The sequence below is a fragment of the Paralichthys olivaceus genome, chromosome 20 (genome assembly GCF_024713975.1).
Source record: "Paralichthys olivaceus isolate ysfri-2021 chromosome 20, ASM2471397v2, whole genome shotgun sequence".
NCBI classification, from domain to species: domain Eukaryota; kingdom Metazoa; phylum Chordata; class Actinopteri; order Pleuronectiformes; family Paralichthyidae; genus Paralichthys; species Paralichthys olivaceus.
This window is the reverse complement of record NC_091112.1, coordinates 2,650,001-2,668,290: the sequence shown is the minus strand read 5'-3', so window position 1 is coordinate 2,668,290 and position 18,290 is coordinate 2,650,001. Positions and strand designations below refer to the sequence as shown.

At 41.2% G+C, this 18,290-nt stretch overlaps 4 protein-coding genes across 5 annotated transcripts in view; 2 read left to right on the top strand and 2 right to left on the bottom strand.

Moving 5' to 3' along the window:
• Nucleotides 1-857: 857 nt before the first annotated feature.
• Nucleotides 858-4,235, bottom strand: illr4 (immune-related, lectin-like receptor 4). The gene is made up of 7 exons (XM_069515744.1): nt 4,043-4,235; nt 2,933-3,046; nt 2,621-2,692; nt 2,407-2,460; nt 1,502-1,653; nt 1,285-1,409; nt 858-1,206 (listed from the first exon to the last, which is right to left on the bottom strand). Exons 1-7 carry the CDS (start codon nt 4,104-4,106, stop codon nt 1,041-1,043), a joined length of 747 nt encoding a protein of 248 aa, XP_069371845.1. The 5' UTR covers nt 4,107-4,235; the 3' UTR covers nt 858-1,040.
• A 1,376-nt stretch (nt 4,236-5,611) lies between these two features.
• Nucleotides 5,612-9,081, bottom strand: LOC109640563 (hepatic lectin-like). Of its 2 annotated transcripts, XM_020104640.2 has the most exons (8): nt 8,789-9,081; nt 8,421-8,498; nt 7,681-7,794; nt 7,369-7,440; nt 7,155-7,208; nt 6,256-6,407; nt 6,039-6,163; nt 5,612-5,960 (listed from the first exon to the last, which is right to left on the bottom strand). In XM_020104640.2, the coding sequence occupies exons 1-8, from the start codon at nt 8,850-8,852 to the stop codon at nt 5,795-5,797; spliced, it is 825 nt and encodes a 274-aa protein (XP_019960199.2). In that variant the 5' UTR covers nt 8,853-9,081; the 3' UTR covers nt 5,612-5,794. The 2 variants fall into 2 exon arrangements, with proteins under 2 accessions (XP_019960199.2, XP_069371844.1); XM_069515743.1 differs by lacking the exon at nt 7,155-7,208.
• Nucleotides 9,082-9,803: 722 nt separating this feature from the next.
• Nucleotides 9,804-16,024, top strand: ak2 (adenylate kinase 2). The gene is made up of 7 exons (XM_020104628.2): nt 9,804-10,026; nt 11,702-11,827; nt 12,947-13,057; nt 13,190-13,284; nt 14,220-14,292; nt 14,448-14,667; nt 15,756-16,024. The coding sequence occupies exons 1-7, from the start codon at nt 9,928-9,930 to the stop codon at nt 15,761-15,763; spliced, it is 732 nt and encodes a 243-aa protein (XP_019960187.1). The 5' UTR covers nt 9,804-9,927; the 3' UTR covers nt 15,764-16,024.
• Nucleotides 16,025-16,737: 713 nt separating this feature from the next.
• Nucleotides 16,738-18,290, top strand: part of rnf19b (ring finger protein 19B) — a 25,308-nt gene continuing 23,755 nt past the window's right edge. The window contains exon 1 of the mRNA XM_069515825.1: nt 16,738-17,037. The gene's annotated coding sequence lies outside the window, so the exon portion shown is untranslated. The remainder of the gene's footprint in view (nt 17,038-18,290) is intronic.

Genomic DNA, 18,290 nt, shown 5'->3' with positions numbered 1-18,290 from the left:
ATGAAGAAATTATTGAAGTTATCGGATGAAGGTCGATAGGAGAAAATCAATCTAAATATATATCAGGTTTTACAGCTGTTTTCAAACTTGCTGTGTAAGAATGCAGTTCAGTGCCTGTTGAGGGCAAGAGGTGATGAATTTTGTCTCTAATAGTTTATTAGTTTTATCATTAACGAAGCTCATGAAGTCATTACTACTTAGACCTAAAGGAATAGATGGCTCAATAGAGCTGTGGCTCTCTGTTGGCCTGGCTACAGTGCTGAAGAGGAACCTGGGGCTGTTCTTATGTAAATACTCTTGTTCTTATTGTCCTGATGTAAATGAGGATGAGATTAAAGTTGTTATTAAATATGGCGAGATTAAATTACGAGAATACAGTCGTAAATATTCTAACCCGTTGTTTTAGAGGAGGAGAGTTGTTAAAATGAGGGCCGTGGAGCATTTCGTGGAATTGTACTTTAGTATAGGTTTCACAAACAAGGAGATACTTAATCTTTTGGACATTTTTCTCGCCATATTTAATAACGACTTTATTCTCGTAAGTAATTCCCAAATTTCTTTTTTTTTAAATGTGGCCCTAATACTCCATCGTACCTTTCACCTAAAACACACTCGACCTTTAAGGCAAAACTTTGGACTGTAAATAAACTGAGTCAGACTCTGGGTCTGAGAAGAGAAGCCAATGCAGAAGTGCCTGAAATCTATATTCTCTCAAACGACCAGCAGAGGGCGACTCCACTGGGTGTTTCTATAGAAGTCTATGAGAAAATGACTCAGAATAACTTCTCACTAGATTTATAAAAGTCAGGAAACATTTTGTCTGGTTTCTTAGAAAGACACTCAGAATAGACTCAACAGAAAAGTAGGAGAGATCTTTATTAATATATTTAATATTCATAGATTTTATATCAGGGAGGAGTAGACGTCACTTTAAAAGAACACGGTAACTGAAGAACATATTTGACTCTAGATATAATTGAAAGTTGTTATGTATCTGTCTGGAGAAGATCTTTATTAATGAAGCAGAATGCCTCAGTTTGTTAAACTGGTTTCTCACAAATACTTTTATGAGGACTCTTGCAGGATTTATCGACCCAGGTCTTCAGGTCCTCGTAGAAGGTTGTCTCCCCCATCCTCACACAGTCCTCTCCATCAGGATTCTCTCTGTTCCAGTTGTCTGGTTCATCCTTAAGCCAAAACGTCAAACTGTGAAACACAGAACCAGATCCATGAAAACCTTAATACTGACGTCCATGACAAAAACAGTTTTCTCAATGATCAAACCTTGGGTCCTGTGGTGTGTTGTCCACCCAACGCCATTCAGCCTCTTTCTCTGAGTCTGTCAGTCCGATCCAGAACTTGTCCTCAGGGTGGTCCATTATATCTTTCAGTCTAGACAACAGGAATCTCTGAAGAGGAGAAGGTGATGACATTTCTCTGTGACTTTTCTGTGACGAAGTGATAAAATAAGAGAACATCGACCTGCAGCAGTGTTTTATACCTGCTCCTCTTCGCTGTTTATCACAACCAGGTCTCCTCCCAGTTCTGTGCAGCGTTTTCTACTCTCATTCCAGGTTAAAGCAGCAGAGTAGAAGAAGTAGCTCCTTCCTCCATGTTGCTCCCAGGCGTCCTTGCACCTCGGACATTGTTCATCTTTGAAGAGATTCAAGCAAAGTGAAGGAAATCACTGGTTACTTTGGATCTGGAAGCAACAGCGACTTTGAATGGAAAGAGTTTTGAATGACTGATGACAATTTTAGTTTGAGAGGGCGGAGGCACACTGCCCTTGAGCAAGGCAGCTGTTCTGCAACTGCAGTTACAGTTACAGTCAAAAGTCTTAATTCAGGAGCTGCATCCTTCGAAGGCCGATTGCATCACAGCGACGTGACTACGCCGTCCCACATCAGAGGCTCCTTAGAATGTGGTCGACAAATGCGTCCGTCTAACGCCGAGAAACAAAGACTCCAACGGTTGGATCCTTCCTGTTCCAACCCTTCCCAGAATTCATTGCACTGAGGTGACAAACCATTTTTCAAAAGGGTTCAAAAAGGTGATGGTGCCGGCAGGCGTTGAGACGTCTCGTTATCATGCTTTAACTCAACTGAACATCTAACAGGACAAATGTAAAAATCAAGGGCCATAAAAACTTCCTCATCTTGTCTAACTTTAGTTCTGTTGCTAGGTGATGGCAGTAAGGGCAGACCTATCATGGAAATTCTTTGTAGACCACAACGTTCGGCCGTCTGTGGTCGACGTGGTCCACCAAGACGCCTCCTTCGTGGGCCGGGTCGACCGCGTCCTCTACCGGATGCAGCCGCTGAATTGAGACACAGCTGATCTGACTGTATGCGTCAGTCCTTCGCTGTTTCTTTAACCATCATCAGAAGATGCAAATGTGTGACTTACTATTCACTGGAGGACATTGACCTGGCTCCACCCCTTTGGGCGTTTGAAGAGTCGCTTCATTTGAACAGAGAAGAAACAGAAAAGTGAAGAAACCTGAAGAATTAAACTAAAGAACTTTAAGAAAAGGCTTCATCTGAAGAAGTGACGCAGTTTGAAGTGACCTTGCTGTGACTCGTGGATCAAACACTTCAAGAAACAAAATCAAAAACTTTACCTGAGAGATTTTTTGCATCATGTTTAACTTGAAGCTCCTGGAGACTCTTCTTGGTTTGAGTATGTTGATAAACTGATTAAAAAAGAAAGAACCTCTCATCAGTAAAGGTTTAGCAGGAGAATCATTAACTTAAAATGTTGTTTGATTCCATTTGTTGTTTGGTTGATTTTACATCTACAGGCTTGAAGAAGCAAAACTCATCAACACAAACAAACAGATGTTGAATCTCAAAGAGAAAATTCTCATTTCAAGATGTTTCAAGCTGATTTTATGACTCGTTCTGAAAAATGTACTTTAAGGAATCAAACTCACAGCCTAAACCAAGAGTTATGAGGGCGGCTGCCAGGAGAACACTGAGGGCCAGCAGGGCCACTCGCTCCGTTGTGACCCCTGACCGTCTGTCTGATGCTGCAGGTTGTTTGGAGTCTGTTCAATAGCAGAAGAGAAATACGAAGATCAATATCTAATATTCATAAAAGTCTTTAAAGATGTTCTCCCACTTTCATGTCTTTTGTTTTTCACTTTGTTTTGGTTGTCGACCAGCAGAAATCGACTCTAACAGATTAAAGATGAATTTGTAAAACCAGGGGTGAGTGAAGCACACAGGAAACAGAAGGCTCCACTTTTTAAATTTTTGTGTTGATTATAAATATTACTCTGACCTTTCATAACGGTCACTTCCTCAATTTCTTTCCTCAACGCTGACTTTTTTTCACACTTTTGCACAGGAAACAAACGCAGAAGATTTTCTCCTTCTCTCTTCTTTCAAATTCATCTTCCTTTTTCACTCGAACTAACTATGAGCATTTATTAAAACACATTTTATTCTTTGATTAATCTCGAGGTTTAGGACAGGAATGTTATTTTTACTTTATTATACACAACAATATGACCGCAACTAACTAACGTCCATCAGCATTTGATCTGCTGATTATTTTTCTTATTAAACAAAGTCAGAAAATAATGAAAAGGTCTAAGTGGTGTCTTCAGAATCAACAATTAAAAACCCAAAGAAATGAATTTTTAAAATAGTTGCATGTGGTTTATTACCCAGCAGGCAGCTCTGCAGGTCCCCGAGTGTTTAAGATCTTGAATTTGGAATAAGTGGTTTCAGCTGCAGAGGATGTGGCCACTGCAACACAAAACAAATACATATATGTACATTTACCTTCTGCTGGTGGATTTGTTCATATTTCAGTCAAACACAAAAACACAACAGACGAATCCTGGAGACTTCTGGAATGTTTTAGTTTTATAAAAAGCAAAACAGGGAAGTCAAGTCCACGAAGTCAAAGACATGAAAACGAACAACTAACTGTTTTACGTCTAATATTAATAATAATAATTATAATAATACAAATCAATGTGTACACTTGGTATTTATCATTTTATTTTGGATGTACTGAAAACTTTAAAACTCACCATTTGTGTTTCCCTTCAATCTTATGAACTCAGCATTGGAGTAAAGAGCTTCAGGTTCAGGCATTTTCCTGCTGTGGGACCATCAGTGAGTATAAATTAGAAAAGAAATGTACTTTTGTCTGATATCTGCTCGAACAGTATTCTACGAAACGTCTTGTTCGTAAATGAGCTTCCTCTTGACCAAATAAGATCATTAACATATTTCACTTCCTCAAGTTGTAGTCTAGATGTATATTTGATATTGCCTCACAGTGACGTGTCACACAGATGAAGTGTTGTTACTCAGTTTGAATGTTTCACAAAGGAACTGATGGAATTGTTTATTTGGAGTAAATAAAACTCCCCCTCATCTTTACCAGCTGCACCATTAGTTATGTGCATTAGTATTTTATAATAAAATAATATACGTGGATATATTGGATGGTGACGTCCACAACCTTTGCAGCACAACTTGCTTCGTCAGCTACTAGTATTTGTGATATTGTGGAGAAAAGGCAGAAGCTAACTAGAGCCCAACTGTCTGAATTTTCTTCATCAAGATCCATGAATCATTCTCTGGGAAATCAGTAAAACTTGTCGCAAAGTTAAAGAAAGTTAAAAGAAAAAAGTCCTGGATCAACTTCTTTGTCCAGATCTGTGTCAAACTTCAAGAGTTCTTTCTTGGTCTATGTCCCATTCTTTCAAGTTTAGTGAAAATGTAAGTAGCAGTCTTTGCGTAATGCTGCTGACAGTCAAACAGAGTGGGGTGAAAACACAAGACTAGACTTTTGTCGTTGTCTCTCTGCAGTTTCTGTTTGAGAACGATCGTATGGAGAACATATTCAGAGACGTGAGCTACAGCAAGTTCACCACTGAGTTCACCAACTTCCTCAAACGTGTCAAACGCTCAGTCACAGCCGGTGGTGAGTTAACGTCCACATCTTTTATTTTCCTGTCTCTGATCATTCGGATCCACTCAGAGCTCCTGTTTGTTGTCCTCGGCAGGTTACGTCCTGTCCCCAGTGGGGGAAGGTCAGGATTCGAAACCTTTAGTTGTCATAAAAACTCAAAAGATGTTTCGTTTGTCCAGTTTGGGCTACTGTAAAAAACATGGCAGCCTAGATAGAGAGGACCCGCTCCTGATGTAAATATAAAGTGTTTAGATATAAAGTGTTTCAATGTAAAGTATTTAAATATAAAGTGTTTAAATGTGAAGGCTCATTCTAGGTTAAAGAAAACAACAATTTGTAGAATTAAGATGAAACACAGTGGAGTGGAAACATTACTGGCATTATTTTATAATAGATTTCTGCCAATCGATCCCTTTCACCTAAATCTTACACACTCGACCTTTAAGTCAAAACTTTGGACTGTAAATAAACTGAGTCAGACTCTGGGTCTGAGAAGAGAAGCCAATGCAGAAGTGCCTGAAATCTATATTCTCTCAAACGACCAGCAGAGGGCGACTCCACTGGGTGTTTCTATAGAAGTCTATGAGAAAATGACTCAGAATAACTTCTCACTAGATTTATAAATGTCAGGAAACATTTTGTCTGGTTTCTTAGACAGACACTCAGAATAGACTCGACAGAAAAGTAGGAGAGATCTTTATTAATATATTTAATATTCATAGATTTTATATCAGGGAGGAGTAGACGTCACTTTAAAAGAACACGGTAACTGAAGAACATATTTGACTCTAGATATAATTGAAAGTTGTTATGTATCTGTCTGGAGAAGATCTTTATTAATGAAGCAGAATGCCTCAGTTTCTTAAACTGGTTTCTCACAAATACTTTTATGAGGACTCTTGCAGGATTTATCGACCCAGGTCTTCAGGTCCTCGTAGAAGGTTGTCTCCCCCATCCTCACACAGTCCTCTCCATCAGGATCCTCTCTGTTCCAGTTGTCTGGTTCATCCTCAAGCCAAAACGTCAAACTGTGAAACACAGAACCAGATCCATGAAAACCTTAATACTGACGTCCATGACAAAAACAGTTTTCTCAATGATCAAACCTTGGGGCCGGTGGTGTGTTGTCCACCCAACGCCATTCAGCCTCTTTCTCTGAGTCTGTCAGTCCGATCCAGAACTTGTCCTCAGGGTGGTCCATTATATCTTTCAGTCTAGACAACAGGAATCTCTGAAGAGGAGAAGGTGATGACATTTCTCTGTGACTTTTCTGTGACGAAGTGATAAAATAAGAGAACATCGACCTGCAGCAGTGTTTTATACCTGCTCCTCTTCGCTGTTTATCACAACCAGGTCTCCTCCCAGTTCTCTGCAGCGTTTTCTACTCTCATTCCAGGGTAAAGCAGCAGAGTAGAAGAAGTAGCTCCTTCCTCCATGTTGCTCCCAGGCGTCCTTGCACCTCGGACATTGTTCATCTTTGAAGAGATTCAAGCAAAGTGAAGGAAATCACTGGTTACTTTGGATCTGGAAGCAACAGCGACTTTGAATGGAAAGAGTTTTGAATGACTGATGACAATTTTAGTTTGAGAGGGCGGAGGCACACTGCCCTTGAGCAAGGCAGCTGTTCTGCAACTGCAGTTACAGTCAAAAGTCTTAATTCAGGAGCTGCATCCTTCGAAGGCCGATTGCATCACAGCGACGTGACTACGCCGTCCCACATCAGAGGCTCCTTAGAATGTGGTCGACAAATGCGTCCGTCTAACGCCGAGAAACAAAGACTCCAACGGTTGGATCCTTCCTGTTCCAACCCTTCCCAGAATTCATTGCACTGAGGTGACAAACCATTTTTCAAAAGGGTTCAAAAAGGTGATGGTGCCGGCAGGCGTTGAGACGTCTCGTTATCATGCTTTAACTCAACTGAACATCTAACAGGACAAATGTAAAAATCAAGGGCCATAAAAACTTCCTCATCTTGTCTAACTTTAGTTCTGTTGCTAGGTGACGGCAGTAAGGGCAGACCTATCATGGAAATTCTTTGTAGACCACAACGTTCGGCCGTCTGTGGTCGACGTGGTCCACCAAGACGCCTCCTTCGTGGGCCGGGTCGACCGCGTCCTCTACCGGATGCAGCCGCTGAATTGAGACACAGCTGATCTGACTGTATGCGTCAGTCCTTCGCTGTTTCTTTAACCATCATCAGAAGATGCAAATGTGTGACTTACTATTCACTGGAGGACATTGACCTGGCTCCACCCCTTTGGGCGTTTGAAGAGTCGCTTCATTTGAACAGAGAAGAAACAGAAAAGTGAAGAAACCTGAAGAATTAAACTAAAGAACTTTAAGAAAAGGCTTCATCTGAAGAAGTGACGCAGTTTGAAGTGACCTTGCTGTGACTCGTGGATCAAACACTTCAAGAAACAAAATCAAAAACTTTACCTGAGAGAATTTTTGCATCATGTTTAACTTGAAGCTCCTGGAGACTCTTCTTGGTTTGAGTATGTTGATAAACTGATTAAAAAAGAAAGAACCTCTCATCAGTAAAGGTTTAGCAGGAGAATCATTAACTTAAAATGTTGTTTGATTCCATTTGTTGTTTGGTTGATTTGACATCTACAGGCTTGAAGAAGCAAAACTCATCAACACAAACAAACAGATGTTGAATCTCAAAGTGAAAATTCTCATTTCAAGATGTTTCAAGCTGATTTTATGACTCGTTCTGAAAAATGTACTTTAAGGAATCAAACTCACAGCCTAAACCAAGAGTTATGAGGGCGGCTGCCAGGAGAACACTGAGGGCCAGCAGGGCCACTCGCTCCGTTGTGACCCCTGACCGTCTGTCTGATGCTGCAGGTTGTTTGGAGCCTGTTCAACAGCAGAAGAGAAAGACGAAGATCAATATCTAATATTCATAAAAGTCTTTAAAGATGTTCTCCCACTTTCATGTCTTTTGTTTTTCACTTTGTTTTGGTTGTCGACCAGCAGAAATCGACTCTAACAGATTAAAGATGAATTTGTAAAACCAGGGGTGAGTGAAGCACACAGGAAACAGAAGGCTCCACTTTTTTTTTGTGTTGGCTATAAATATTACTCTGACCTTTCATAACGGTCACTTCCTCAATTGTTTCTTTCCTCAACGCTGACTTTTTCTCACTATTTGCACAGGAAACAAACGCAGAAGATTTTCTCCTTCTCTCTTCTTTCAAATTCATCTTCCTTTTTCACTCGAACTAACTATGAGCATTTATTAAAACACATTTTATTCTGTGATTAATCTCGAGGTTTAGGACAGGAATGTTATTTTTACTTTATTATACACAACAATATGACCGCAACTAACTAACGTCCATCAGCATTTGATCTGCTGATTATTTTTCTTATTAAACAAAGTCAGAAAATAATGAAAAGGTCTAAGTGGTGTCTTCAGAATCAACAATTAAAAACCCAAAGAAATGAATTTTTAAAATAGTTCCATGTGGTTTATTACCCACCAGGCAGCTCTGCAGGTCCCCGAGTATTTAAGATCTTGACTTCGGAATAAGTGGTTTCAGCTGCAGAGGATGTGGCCACTGCAACACAAAACAAATACATATATGTACATTTACCTTCTGCTGGTGGATTTGTTCATATTTCAGTCAAACAGAAAAACACAACAGACGAATCCTGGAGACTTCTGGAATGTTTTAGTTTTATAAAAAGCAAAACAGGGAAGTCAAGTCCACGAAGTCAAAGACATGAAAACGAACAACTAACTGTTTTACGTCTAAAATTAATAATAATAATAATAATAATACAAATCAATGTGTACACTTGGTATTTATCATTTTATTTTGGATGTACTGAAAACTTTAAAACTCACCATTTGCGTTTCCCTCCGGTCTTATGAACTTAATATCAGAGTAAAGAACTTCAGGTTCAGGCATTTTCCTGCTGTGGGACCATCAGTGAGTATAAATTTGAGGCTCGAACACTATTCTAATCTTTCCTTTCAGACTGAAATATGGTGAGGCTTTCAGAAAACGTCTTGTTCCTCCTAAATGAGCTTCCTCTTGACCATATCAGATCATTGGGATATTTCACTTCCTCAAGTTTAAGTCAAAAAGGTTTTAGTCAGAACGGATAACAGTGACGTCTCACACAGATGAAGTATTATCAAGTTTGTATGTTACTCTGAAGTAGTACATTTGTGCATGATTAGTACTTTTACTTTTAGCATTTGAAGTATATTTTGATGTCAAGACTTGTATTTTAAACAATATTTTATTTATATTTTATATATATTTTATATGCAGTTTTTCCACAAAAAAAACAACAATTAAAGCAGATTATGCTCAACAATAAAAACTTTAATTCACAGGAGAATTTTTCTGAATTTATAAATAAATGAATAAATAATTCTACAGTTTTATTAATTTCATGTCTGTAATTTGTCTTTTTTTTTCTTTAATAACTAATAAAAAAATAACCTCATAATTTCAAACAGTTGTTTTACTTCTAATGGAAGAAATCATTATCACATCATTAAACTGAATTTTTTTTTCTCATAAAAACAGAAAAGAATCGATTTAAAAAGTTTGAATTTGTTTTTCTTATGCGACAGAATGAATAAATAGACAAATAAAATAAAATATGAAATTAAATTATCATGAATTATTTCAGACAAACGCGTTAGAATTCTTATTACTCGTCGAAAAAACTTTTTTTTTTTTTTTTTTTTTTACGTATTTAACTTTCGGGAATGACGCCTTGTTCGGATGTTACGCAATGACGCGACCTGTGAGTGTCGTCCAATCAACGCGCGCCTCAGTTGACAGAACAGTGTGACAGCCAATCAAACGCCGCGTCGTCCACACGACGGGGAGGGGTTTAACCGGTGGTAGTGAGCAGGGGGCGGGCGCTCCTTCTCTTCTGACCGGACTCCGCGGCGCTGTCTCCGGCTTCCCGACTCCTCACTAACCCGGTGAAAGTTTCTCCTCCGGCTCCTCTCCCGGTGCTGACATGGCTCCCAGCGTGCAGCTGAAGGAGGCGATGGCCGATGTGCACGAGGGGATCCGGGCCATCCTGCTCGGGCCGCCCGGGGCTGGGAAGGGGACCCAGGTGAGCTAACAGAGCTAGCTGCTAGCAGTTAGCATGGGGGAAGTAGTGCACGGCGCATGGCCGCTGTTAGCATCAGTACAAGCTAATGCTAATGCTACCTGATTTTACCTGTTGGTTCAGTTTAACGAGTTAATAATTAAACAGCCTCGTCGAGGTGTGACTCCTTCAGACCTGAGTTTAGTTGTAAATGTCTGATCTGTGCAGAGACGGTGCAGCTGGAGCTTGATCCGGTTTGAAGAGTTTAAATGAAATCAAGGTGTTCGGGAGGAAAATCTGGAACATCCAACTTTTACTAGTTAAACAAAAGTCTGACAAACTATTTGAAAATAGTTTTTAGCTTCTTTGGGTCCATTTCAACATTCGTCTGCAGTCTTTCATCATTTCTTAATCCAGCCCAGGTTTGATGTTTATTTTATTTTGTAGGTCTGTTTAATTTAAAAAGAACTTTTCAAAACCAAAGTTTACAAGATACAGAACCAACATAAAGATTAAAAAAACCATTAAACACAAATGATAGAAGAATAGAAACATAGAGGTCGAATCACAATGGAACCACGAGGATCGGACCAAAGTAAAATAGATTTTTATCTGGATAATTAAATATGATGTCTCTTGAATTAGATGTGAAATCACACTTCTTGAGTGTTTTCTACTGAACTGTCAGAAATCTGAACCTGTGTGTTTTAATGACTTTTAGACAAGAAAAAAAATTGTGAAACCTTCATAAGTAGGATAAAGGTTTCACAAATCTGAAGAATTGTCTTAAAGAAGTTTTATCCTCCTGTGAGTAAGTTTGGTCTCAGTTTAACAAAAGTAAGTCATCATTCGTTAAACTTAGACTAACGTGATCAGGCTTTTCTCCCTGAATCCAGGACAGATTAGTGACGTCTAAAAACGGCGGTTTACTAACTAGTCCCACGTGATCAGAAACAGTGAAATCAAACGTTTTAAAGTGTTTTCATATTTCTAATCAAACCTTTGCCCCACAGATACTGACCGGTCCTGCAGTAAGAGACTGACTTATGTGATTGATCAGACACATTGTCCACAATTGATATTTATTTTATTCCAACTCATTTTCAGTCGCGACACTAATTCAGAACGATTCAAGTTGCAGAAGTGTCAAGTGGTGTCTCACACGTGACCTCTCTATATCGTGCAGTTCTCTGAAATCAGTCACACAAGCACAGCGGAATTCTCTGAACACTTCTTCAGGCTCCTCTCTCTTAAAGCTGAGTCCTCTCTTTGTACTGAAGCACAGTGGGACTCCGGAGGTTTGCTCTGTTGTATTTTTCGAGCTGAAATAACAAAAAGATTCACCAAAACAGTTTCAGGATTCTTTCTCTGTTTATAAACTTCATTTCCTTATGCTTGGTCAAACAAACCACTTAATGTCAATCTTAATTAATCAACATGGAATATGTTGTGTTGCATGTAAAGTAATAAAAAAAAAGTAAAATATTAAGTTACTGCCTCTCAGTACACACAACCTGTACTGCACCTTATTTATGAGAAAACGCTTCGTTCACCTCGTAACTTTCGTGTTTGTAAATGAGCTGGAAAGACAAGTTTTCACTTCATTAGTTTACTTTGCAGAAAGATGTTCCTATGTTTATTTTTATATAACACTGGAATAAAAGTGTCACTGGTAAAATGAGTCTCTTCCTGTCTGCAGGCCCCTCGGCTGGTAAAGCAGTACTGTGTTTGCCACTTGGCCACTGGAGACATGCTGAGGGCCATGGTGGCTACAGGCTCCGAGCTGGGGAAGAGGTTGAAGGAAACCATGGATTCTGGAAAACTGGTAAAGTTTCCTCACATCTGCGTCTCTTGGTCTGTGTGTATTTCTCTTTCTCTGTCCCTTTGCCCTTTCTGAGCCTCTGTTGACTTTACAGCCCTTAATGTTCAGCCCCTCACGATCACGTCTCATGTTATATTTGTCTTTCGTGTTTACAGTCACCGAAATGTCTTGCAGGGCACAAACGTGCAGCGTGGCAAGTTTTCATCCCTTAAAGTCCGATCTCAGTCATATACGGGAAAAAGTAAAAATAAGAATACTGTTGATTGATAACATTTTAATCTATTCCCACAAGGGTAACACACGCGTCACAGCAGCAGAAGAAACAGTGAAAATGGACAGTTTAGTACGTTCAAAAATAATGTCCTGAATCTTCTAAATTGCTGTAACCAGGTTGGTTGTTTTAAGGATCAGTGGCCACAGCTCCTCTGTGGATCAGTTCTCTTCTCTCTCACCGTCTGGTCCCAGACTGAAGTTGAGATCATGTCTCTGAGGGGACCGGACCATCTGTTGCAGGACTCCTTGTTCTTCTCGTGTGTTTGGTGTCGTGCTGCCTCCCAGAGCGCTCTGTGACGTCGGATAATAATCTAAACATCCACAGTGTCTCAAGCATTTGAACAGAACTCAAGTTTACTTTGTGTTTGTTTGATCCACTGGAGAGTTTATGTGACACATATTTAAACACATTGAAATCGGACGAGCAAACGCACGCACACATTGATTATTGTGACTGGTCCTTAACTACATCGAACAAATCAAACGGAAACGAACCCTTTGTCTTCTCTGTCGACCTGATTTCTCATGATTCTTCTCCAAGCTGTTCGCTGTCGTTGTTTCCAACCCTCTGTGATGATCTCTCCTTGTTTGCTTACATGTATTTATACCCTCTGTATTAACAAGACTGTTTGCTGCCTAACACAGAATCACTGTTTGTTGTCATGAAGTAAATGTACTGTCTGTCTGTGTGTGTGTGTGTGTGTCTGTCTGTCTGTCTGTCTACAACAAACAACTCACATGCATCAGAAGCGACTGAGCTGCAGAGTCAGGACGGTGTGTTCTCGTTAGTGAGCGTCTCAGATCGTGAAGTGAAGAAATGAACGAGAGCTTCGTTGTGTTCTCCTGCAGGTCAGTGATGAGATGGTGGTGGAGCTCATCGAGAAGAATCTGGACACGCCCGCCTGCAAGAATGGATTCCTATTGGACGGATTCCCCCGGACAGTGAAACAAGCGGAGATGGTCAGTATTGGAGCAGAATACTTTAAGATTTACATTTTCTTTCAGTGACATAAATACATAAATTCAACATTTAGCTTTTTTTTAGTTTACAAGACTCTGCTCTTATTAATGCTCGATGTTCGTCTCTTCCAGCTCGACGACTTGTTGGACAAGAGACACGAGAACCTGGACTCTGTGATCGAGTTTGCTGTCGACGACTCCCTGCTGGTTCGTAGGATCTGTGGCAGGTAGAAGCTGCTGTGAGAGGGAATCAATTATTCAACACCTGAGCGAGATCTCGGTCTGTTTTATTTCCCAAACACGTTGCTGGTAGACAGCGGCTGTTTATGATTTTTCTTTAAAAAAAATGAGATGCTCGTCATTGTGTCGGTGCAGCAGGTGGATTGATTCATGTGAGAAGAGCAGTTTGGGAAAGGGAGAGAAGTGGAGCAAGACAGTGTGATGAGGAGACGGTGCCCTGAGGGGCTTGAGAGCGTCGAGGTCGTAAGTTGAATCCATCAAGAAGTCGTGACGAGAGGCGCTGAGTGCTACAGCTACAAGATGTCGCTCATAGTGCTGACGACTTTAAGACTAATGACCCGACTCTGAAGTTCACTTCAGCTCTTCAGCAAGTTTCAGCGTCTTTTAGCTGATTGTTTTTACTGCTGCATCATTTTGGTCGAAGCAGCAGCTGTTTGCTCTGATACACTTTGTCTTCTGTGTTTATTTTTACAGAATAAACACTAAATAAAAGATCTGCTTTAGTTAATGTTTAATGTACAATTATTTTCTTAATCCCTTAAATGTCTCTGTGCAACACAGACGAGTTTTCAGACGCTGTCGTCTGAACAGTCAGAGCTTTCGACACTAGTGTGAAATCTTTTCATGGCTTTGTTATTGCATCATCGTGTTTGTTCTCTTTATTCCGCAATAACCTCTCGACACTATCTGCACTCGGCACTGAATTGAAAAAAACACTTATTCTTTCTGTCCACGGGGGTCTTTTGTGATGAGGAGGAGGACGGCTCCTTTTCAAGCCCAAGTAGGACAAGGGCAGCATGTGAAAGGGACAGTTAAATAGTAAGTGAGTCACTGTGTGTCCAACCCTCCTCCTCACGCTGATTTGTCTGTGTCCCTGTCCTGTCCTTCACCTCCTCACCATCTTCCCTCCTTTCTCCTCCAGACTAATCCATCAGCCAAGTGGCCGCTCCTACCACGAGGAGTTCAACCCTCCCAAAGAGCCCATGAAGGATGATGTGAGTAGTTTGACATCAGACCCACCTCTGGGTGAATATTGTTCTTATATTGATGTTGTATTATGGACACCGGTGCAGACGACCAATAGATTTAAACTGTGCAGCACTGATTTCACTGAATCTGTTCTCACGTCTCCCTTCTTGTCTAATCTCAGTTGACAGGTGAGCCACTCATCCGCCGCAGCGACGACACCGAGTCTGCGTTGCACTCCCGTCTGGACTCCTACCATCGGCAGACGGTCCCTCTTGTGGACTACTACAGAGCCAGGGGCCTTCACACGGCCATCGACGCAGCTCAGAACCCAAACATCGTCTTCGCCTCCATCATAGCTGCCTTCACCGCCGCCACGGAAATCCCTGCCCGTGCCTCTGCCAGTAAGGACCGAGTGTTTTTTGACTTTTTTTTCCTTCATACTCACATCCCCCTCCAACTGGCCTCTGATCCCCTTTAAAGATGGAGATTGTTTGAGTCACTTACTTTGTGAGATGTGAACTCATCACGCGTCTCACCGTGTTCAGTGTGATCCCTGTTGTGAACACAGAGAGGATTCAGAGCATCAGTACAGACCTTTGTCACTCTAACCCTGAAATTAAAGTGTAACCTCTGTGGAACTCATCGGTAACTAAAAACCTTTAGTACAGTGCAGCTATTGTTTATTATATATTCTGTCTGGACAGGTTCGGTCTTATTTAATACATATTTCTCCCCTGGTCTTCACACACAGCAGATCCCTGTTTTTTAGCATCAGTTATATTTTCTCTGACGTGACCTCTGGGTCTTCCTGTGACACGAAGCCGCCGTGTTTCTTCTCGTCTCCCCCGTTTCGTCCTTGACCCTTTATTTTCCTCCCTGCTCTGTAGTCACCGTGTGTTATGTGCTCAGTGGAACCATCTTGGATGCAGACTGTGTAACCTGCACTTTCCCCTGAATACTGATGTGTCTGTGTCCCCTCAGGACTGTTATGACGAAAAACAATAGCAGATGTTCAGCATTCCCAGTGGCAAGATTTCAGTCTTTTATTCAGTATGATGAGACAAATATTCTGCTCTGTGCTCAACAGTGTTTACTTCCTTTTTTGTCACTGTTCTAAAGCTTAAATTTACAATTCTGACTGACGCCCGAATGTTTTTCTGCTGTCCCTAAATGAATGTGCCCTTTAAAGGAGACATTATAGTCAAAGGCAGCTTCATAAGTTTAATTATTATTTTGAAATTTGTTGTTACTTAAATATTTACATGCTCTAAAGTTTAAAAAAAACTTGCTGCAGCTCCTCGTTTCAGCCTCTCTCTGAAACACATGCAAAAGTATGGTCTCTTCTATTATATATTTTCTGTAAACCGAGCGTTAGAGACCTAATTGTACGATGAGCATTTAAATGACAAGAATAAAATATCATCAGTCTTTGATTGTTCTCAGTACTTTATCTAAATATTCTCTCTTTTCTCTCCCCCTCGTCTTCCAGCTGGTTGAATCCTGAGCTGCTGCGTTTCCACCGAGACGAAGCGTTGGAGCTGGCAACCGAAGTTGCTCGTACGGGTGGCCGGACCGGGGGGGAGAGAGGGGGCTGGTGGTCAAACTTTCCTAGATATCATAAATTAAGGTTAATTTTCCTTTTGGGCTCTTAGTTTTCAGCACTTAAATATTCCTTCGTTCTGAGAAGATGTGGGTGAAGCATCTTCCTGTCAAAGTCATGTTTCTCCCTCTGATTAATAAATCTGCTTTTCTACATCATATCTTCTCCATGTTGTGTTTTTCATCAAACTGTGACACTGTGAAAATCTGGTAACGTTTGTTTCCATGGTTTAATTCTTGTGCTGGGAAAATGAACGAGGGTTAAGAGGCTTGTGACATATTTAAATATAGAAAGAAACGAAACCAACACTGTTAAATGATCAGAGCCGTGAATCCTGTATCTATAACCAGACACACACACACACACACACACACACACACACACACACACACACAGGTAGATGTTACTGTACTTTAAATATTTCTAATCATATTTTCAAATATTTACATGTGTACGGGGGGGGGGTGAGGGGTTTGTTTTGAGGAGGAGCAAAAGGGTGAAGGGAGTGGGAGGCAGGGGGAGGAAAGAAGGGGTGAAGGGAAAAGGGTGAGAGGTTTCAGGACAAATGTTCACTCATCCCTCTCTTCTTTATGAAGTGATCTGGTTCAGGACTCTGTCTTTGTCCTCCTCTCTCCTCCTCTCTCCTCCTCTGTCCTCCTCTCTCCTCCTCTGTCCTCCTCTCTCCTCCTCTCCCCTCCTCTCCCTCTCCAGCTCATGTAATAATACTTTTACTACATAGTGTACGTAGTATAATACTTGTATGTAGTGTAATACTTGTACTTCATGTGGTCATATTTTCCACTACAATAAACAAGCTCCAGTTCCTGAGCGGGACGTGACGTCACTGGCCGGGGCTTTCCTCCATGACGTCAGCCAGCGGCGGGGCGGGGCTGAGATTAGTCCGAGTTTCAGCGCCGATCTCCGGGGAAGCGGAACAACGAGAGGCCGCTGTCACCTTCCAGGACCGGAGCTACCCACCACCACCTCCTGCTTCCGCTGCTCCCCGGGAGCAGAGAGGCCGGAGCGGCCACAGGACGGAGGTTCAGACCTGGTTCACACCCGCAGCTTCGGAGACACAGAGCGAGGCGGCGCAGCGAGGACGCCCCGGAGAGGAGGCGAAGAAGCGGCCGTGGCGTCGCTGCTCAGCCGAACAAATCCGGTCCTGAGTGAGGTGAGTGCCCGGTGCTCAACCCTCCGTTTACCCGCTGTTTGTCTCACATGTCAGGGCTTTAATCACCTGGATGTTAAAACAGGCTGTGTTATTACTGACGAGCACATCTGGAACATGATCACCACACACAGGGAACACATCTGGAACATGATCATCACACATCTGGAACATGATCATCACACACAGGGAACACATCTGTAACATGATCATCACACACACAGGGAACACATCTGTAACATGATCATCACACACAGGGAACACATCTGTAACATGATCATCACACACAGGGAACACATCTGTAACATGATCATCACACACAGGGAACACATCTGGAACATGATCATCACACACAGGGAACACATCTGTAACATGATCATCACACACACAGGGAACACATCTGGAACATGATCATCACACACACAGGGAACACATCTGGAACATGATCATCACACACAGGGAACACATCTATAACATGATCATCACATCTGGAACATGAGAACAGCAGCAGGAGGAACATGTGTCTGTCAGGCCTGGAAATAATAAACCATCAGATCTAATTGGACCAGGGATTTAAAACCCTGCCCTGACTTTCCCTTTAAAACACATTCCTGGCTGCTCTGCCACTCCCCAGTCACTGTGTGGTCAGACATGCTCTGTCCTCACACGTCTCATGTTGCTCCTGCAGAAGAAAAAAGTCAGAACAGAGGAGATATTATAATAAACATGAGATAGATAGAAGAGAAGCTGCTGGAAGGAAACACAATCCACTCAAGTCAGGATGATGACGCGAATCTTTGGGCTTGAACGTCCCTTTAAATCCACATTTTATTGATCATACTTCAGAGGTTCAGTCACATTTTCCAGCCCCACAGGAGAAAAGAAAACTTAAAGGCTCAGTGTGTAGAATTTAGGGACATCTAGTGGTGAAGTTTCATGTTGCACCTCACCCTTCTGAGAAGTTATCACGGCTGGATTTTTTTTTCTTATGATTTGCAGCGTCCCCAAACTTTAAATGATATTTTTCTTTTGCAAGTTTAATCAGAGTTTTGTCAATCAAAGATTTGTCTGATTGTTATTTTCGAAGAGATCAGCACTTAAAATTGGACAAAGCAACAATATTCATTTATTTTATAAAAATGTTTTTTTCTCTTGCGACTTACATTTATTTTCAATTACTCTGCCGATTATTTTTTGATTCATTAATAAATCAATTTGTCAGCAAATAGTTGGGGGGAAAAAAACCTGCCAGATAA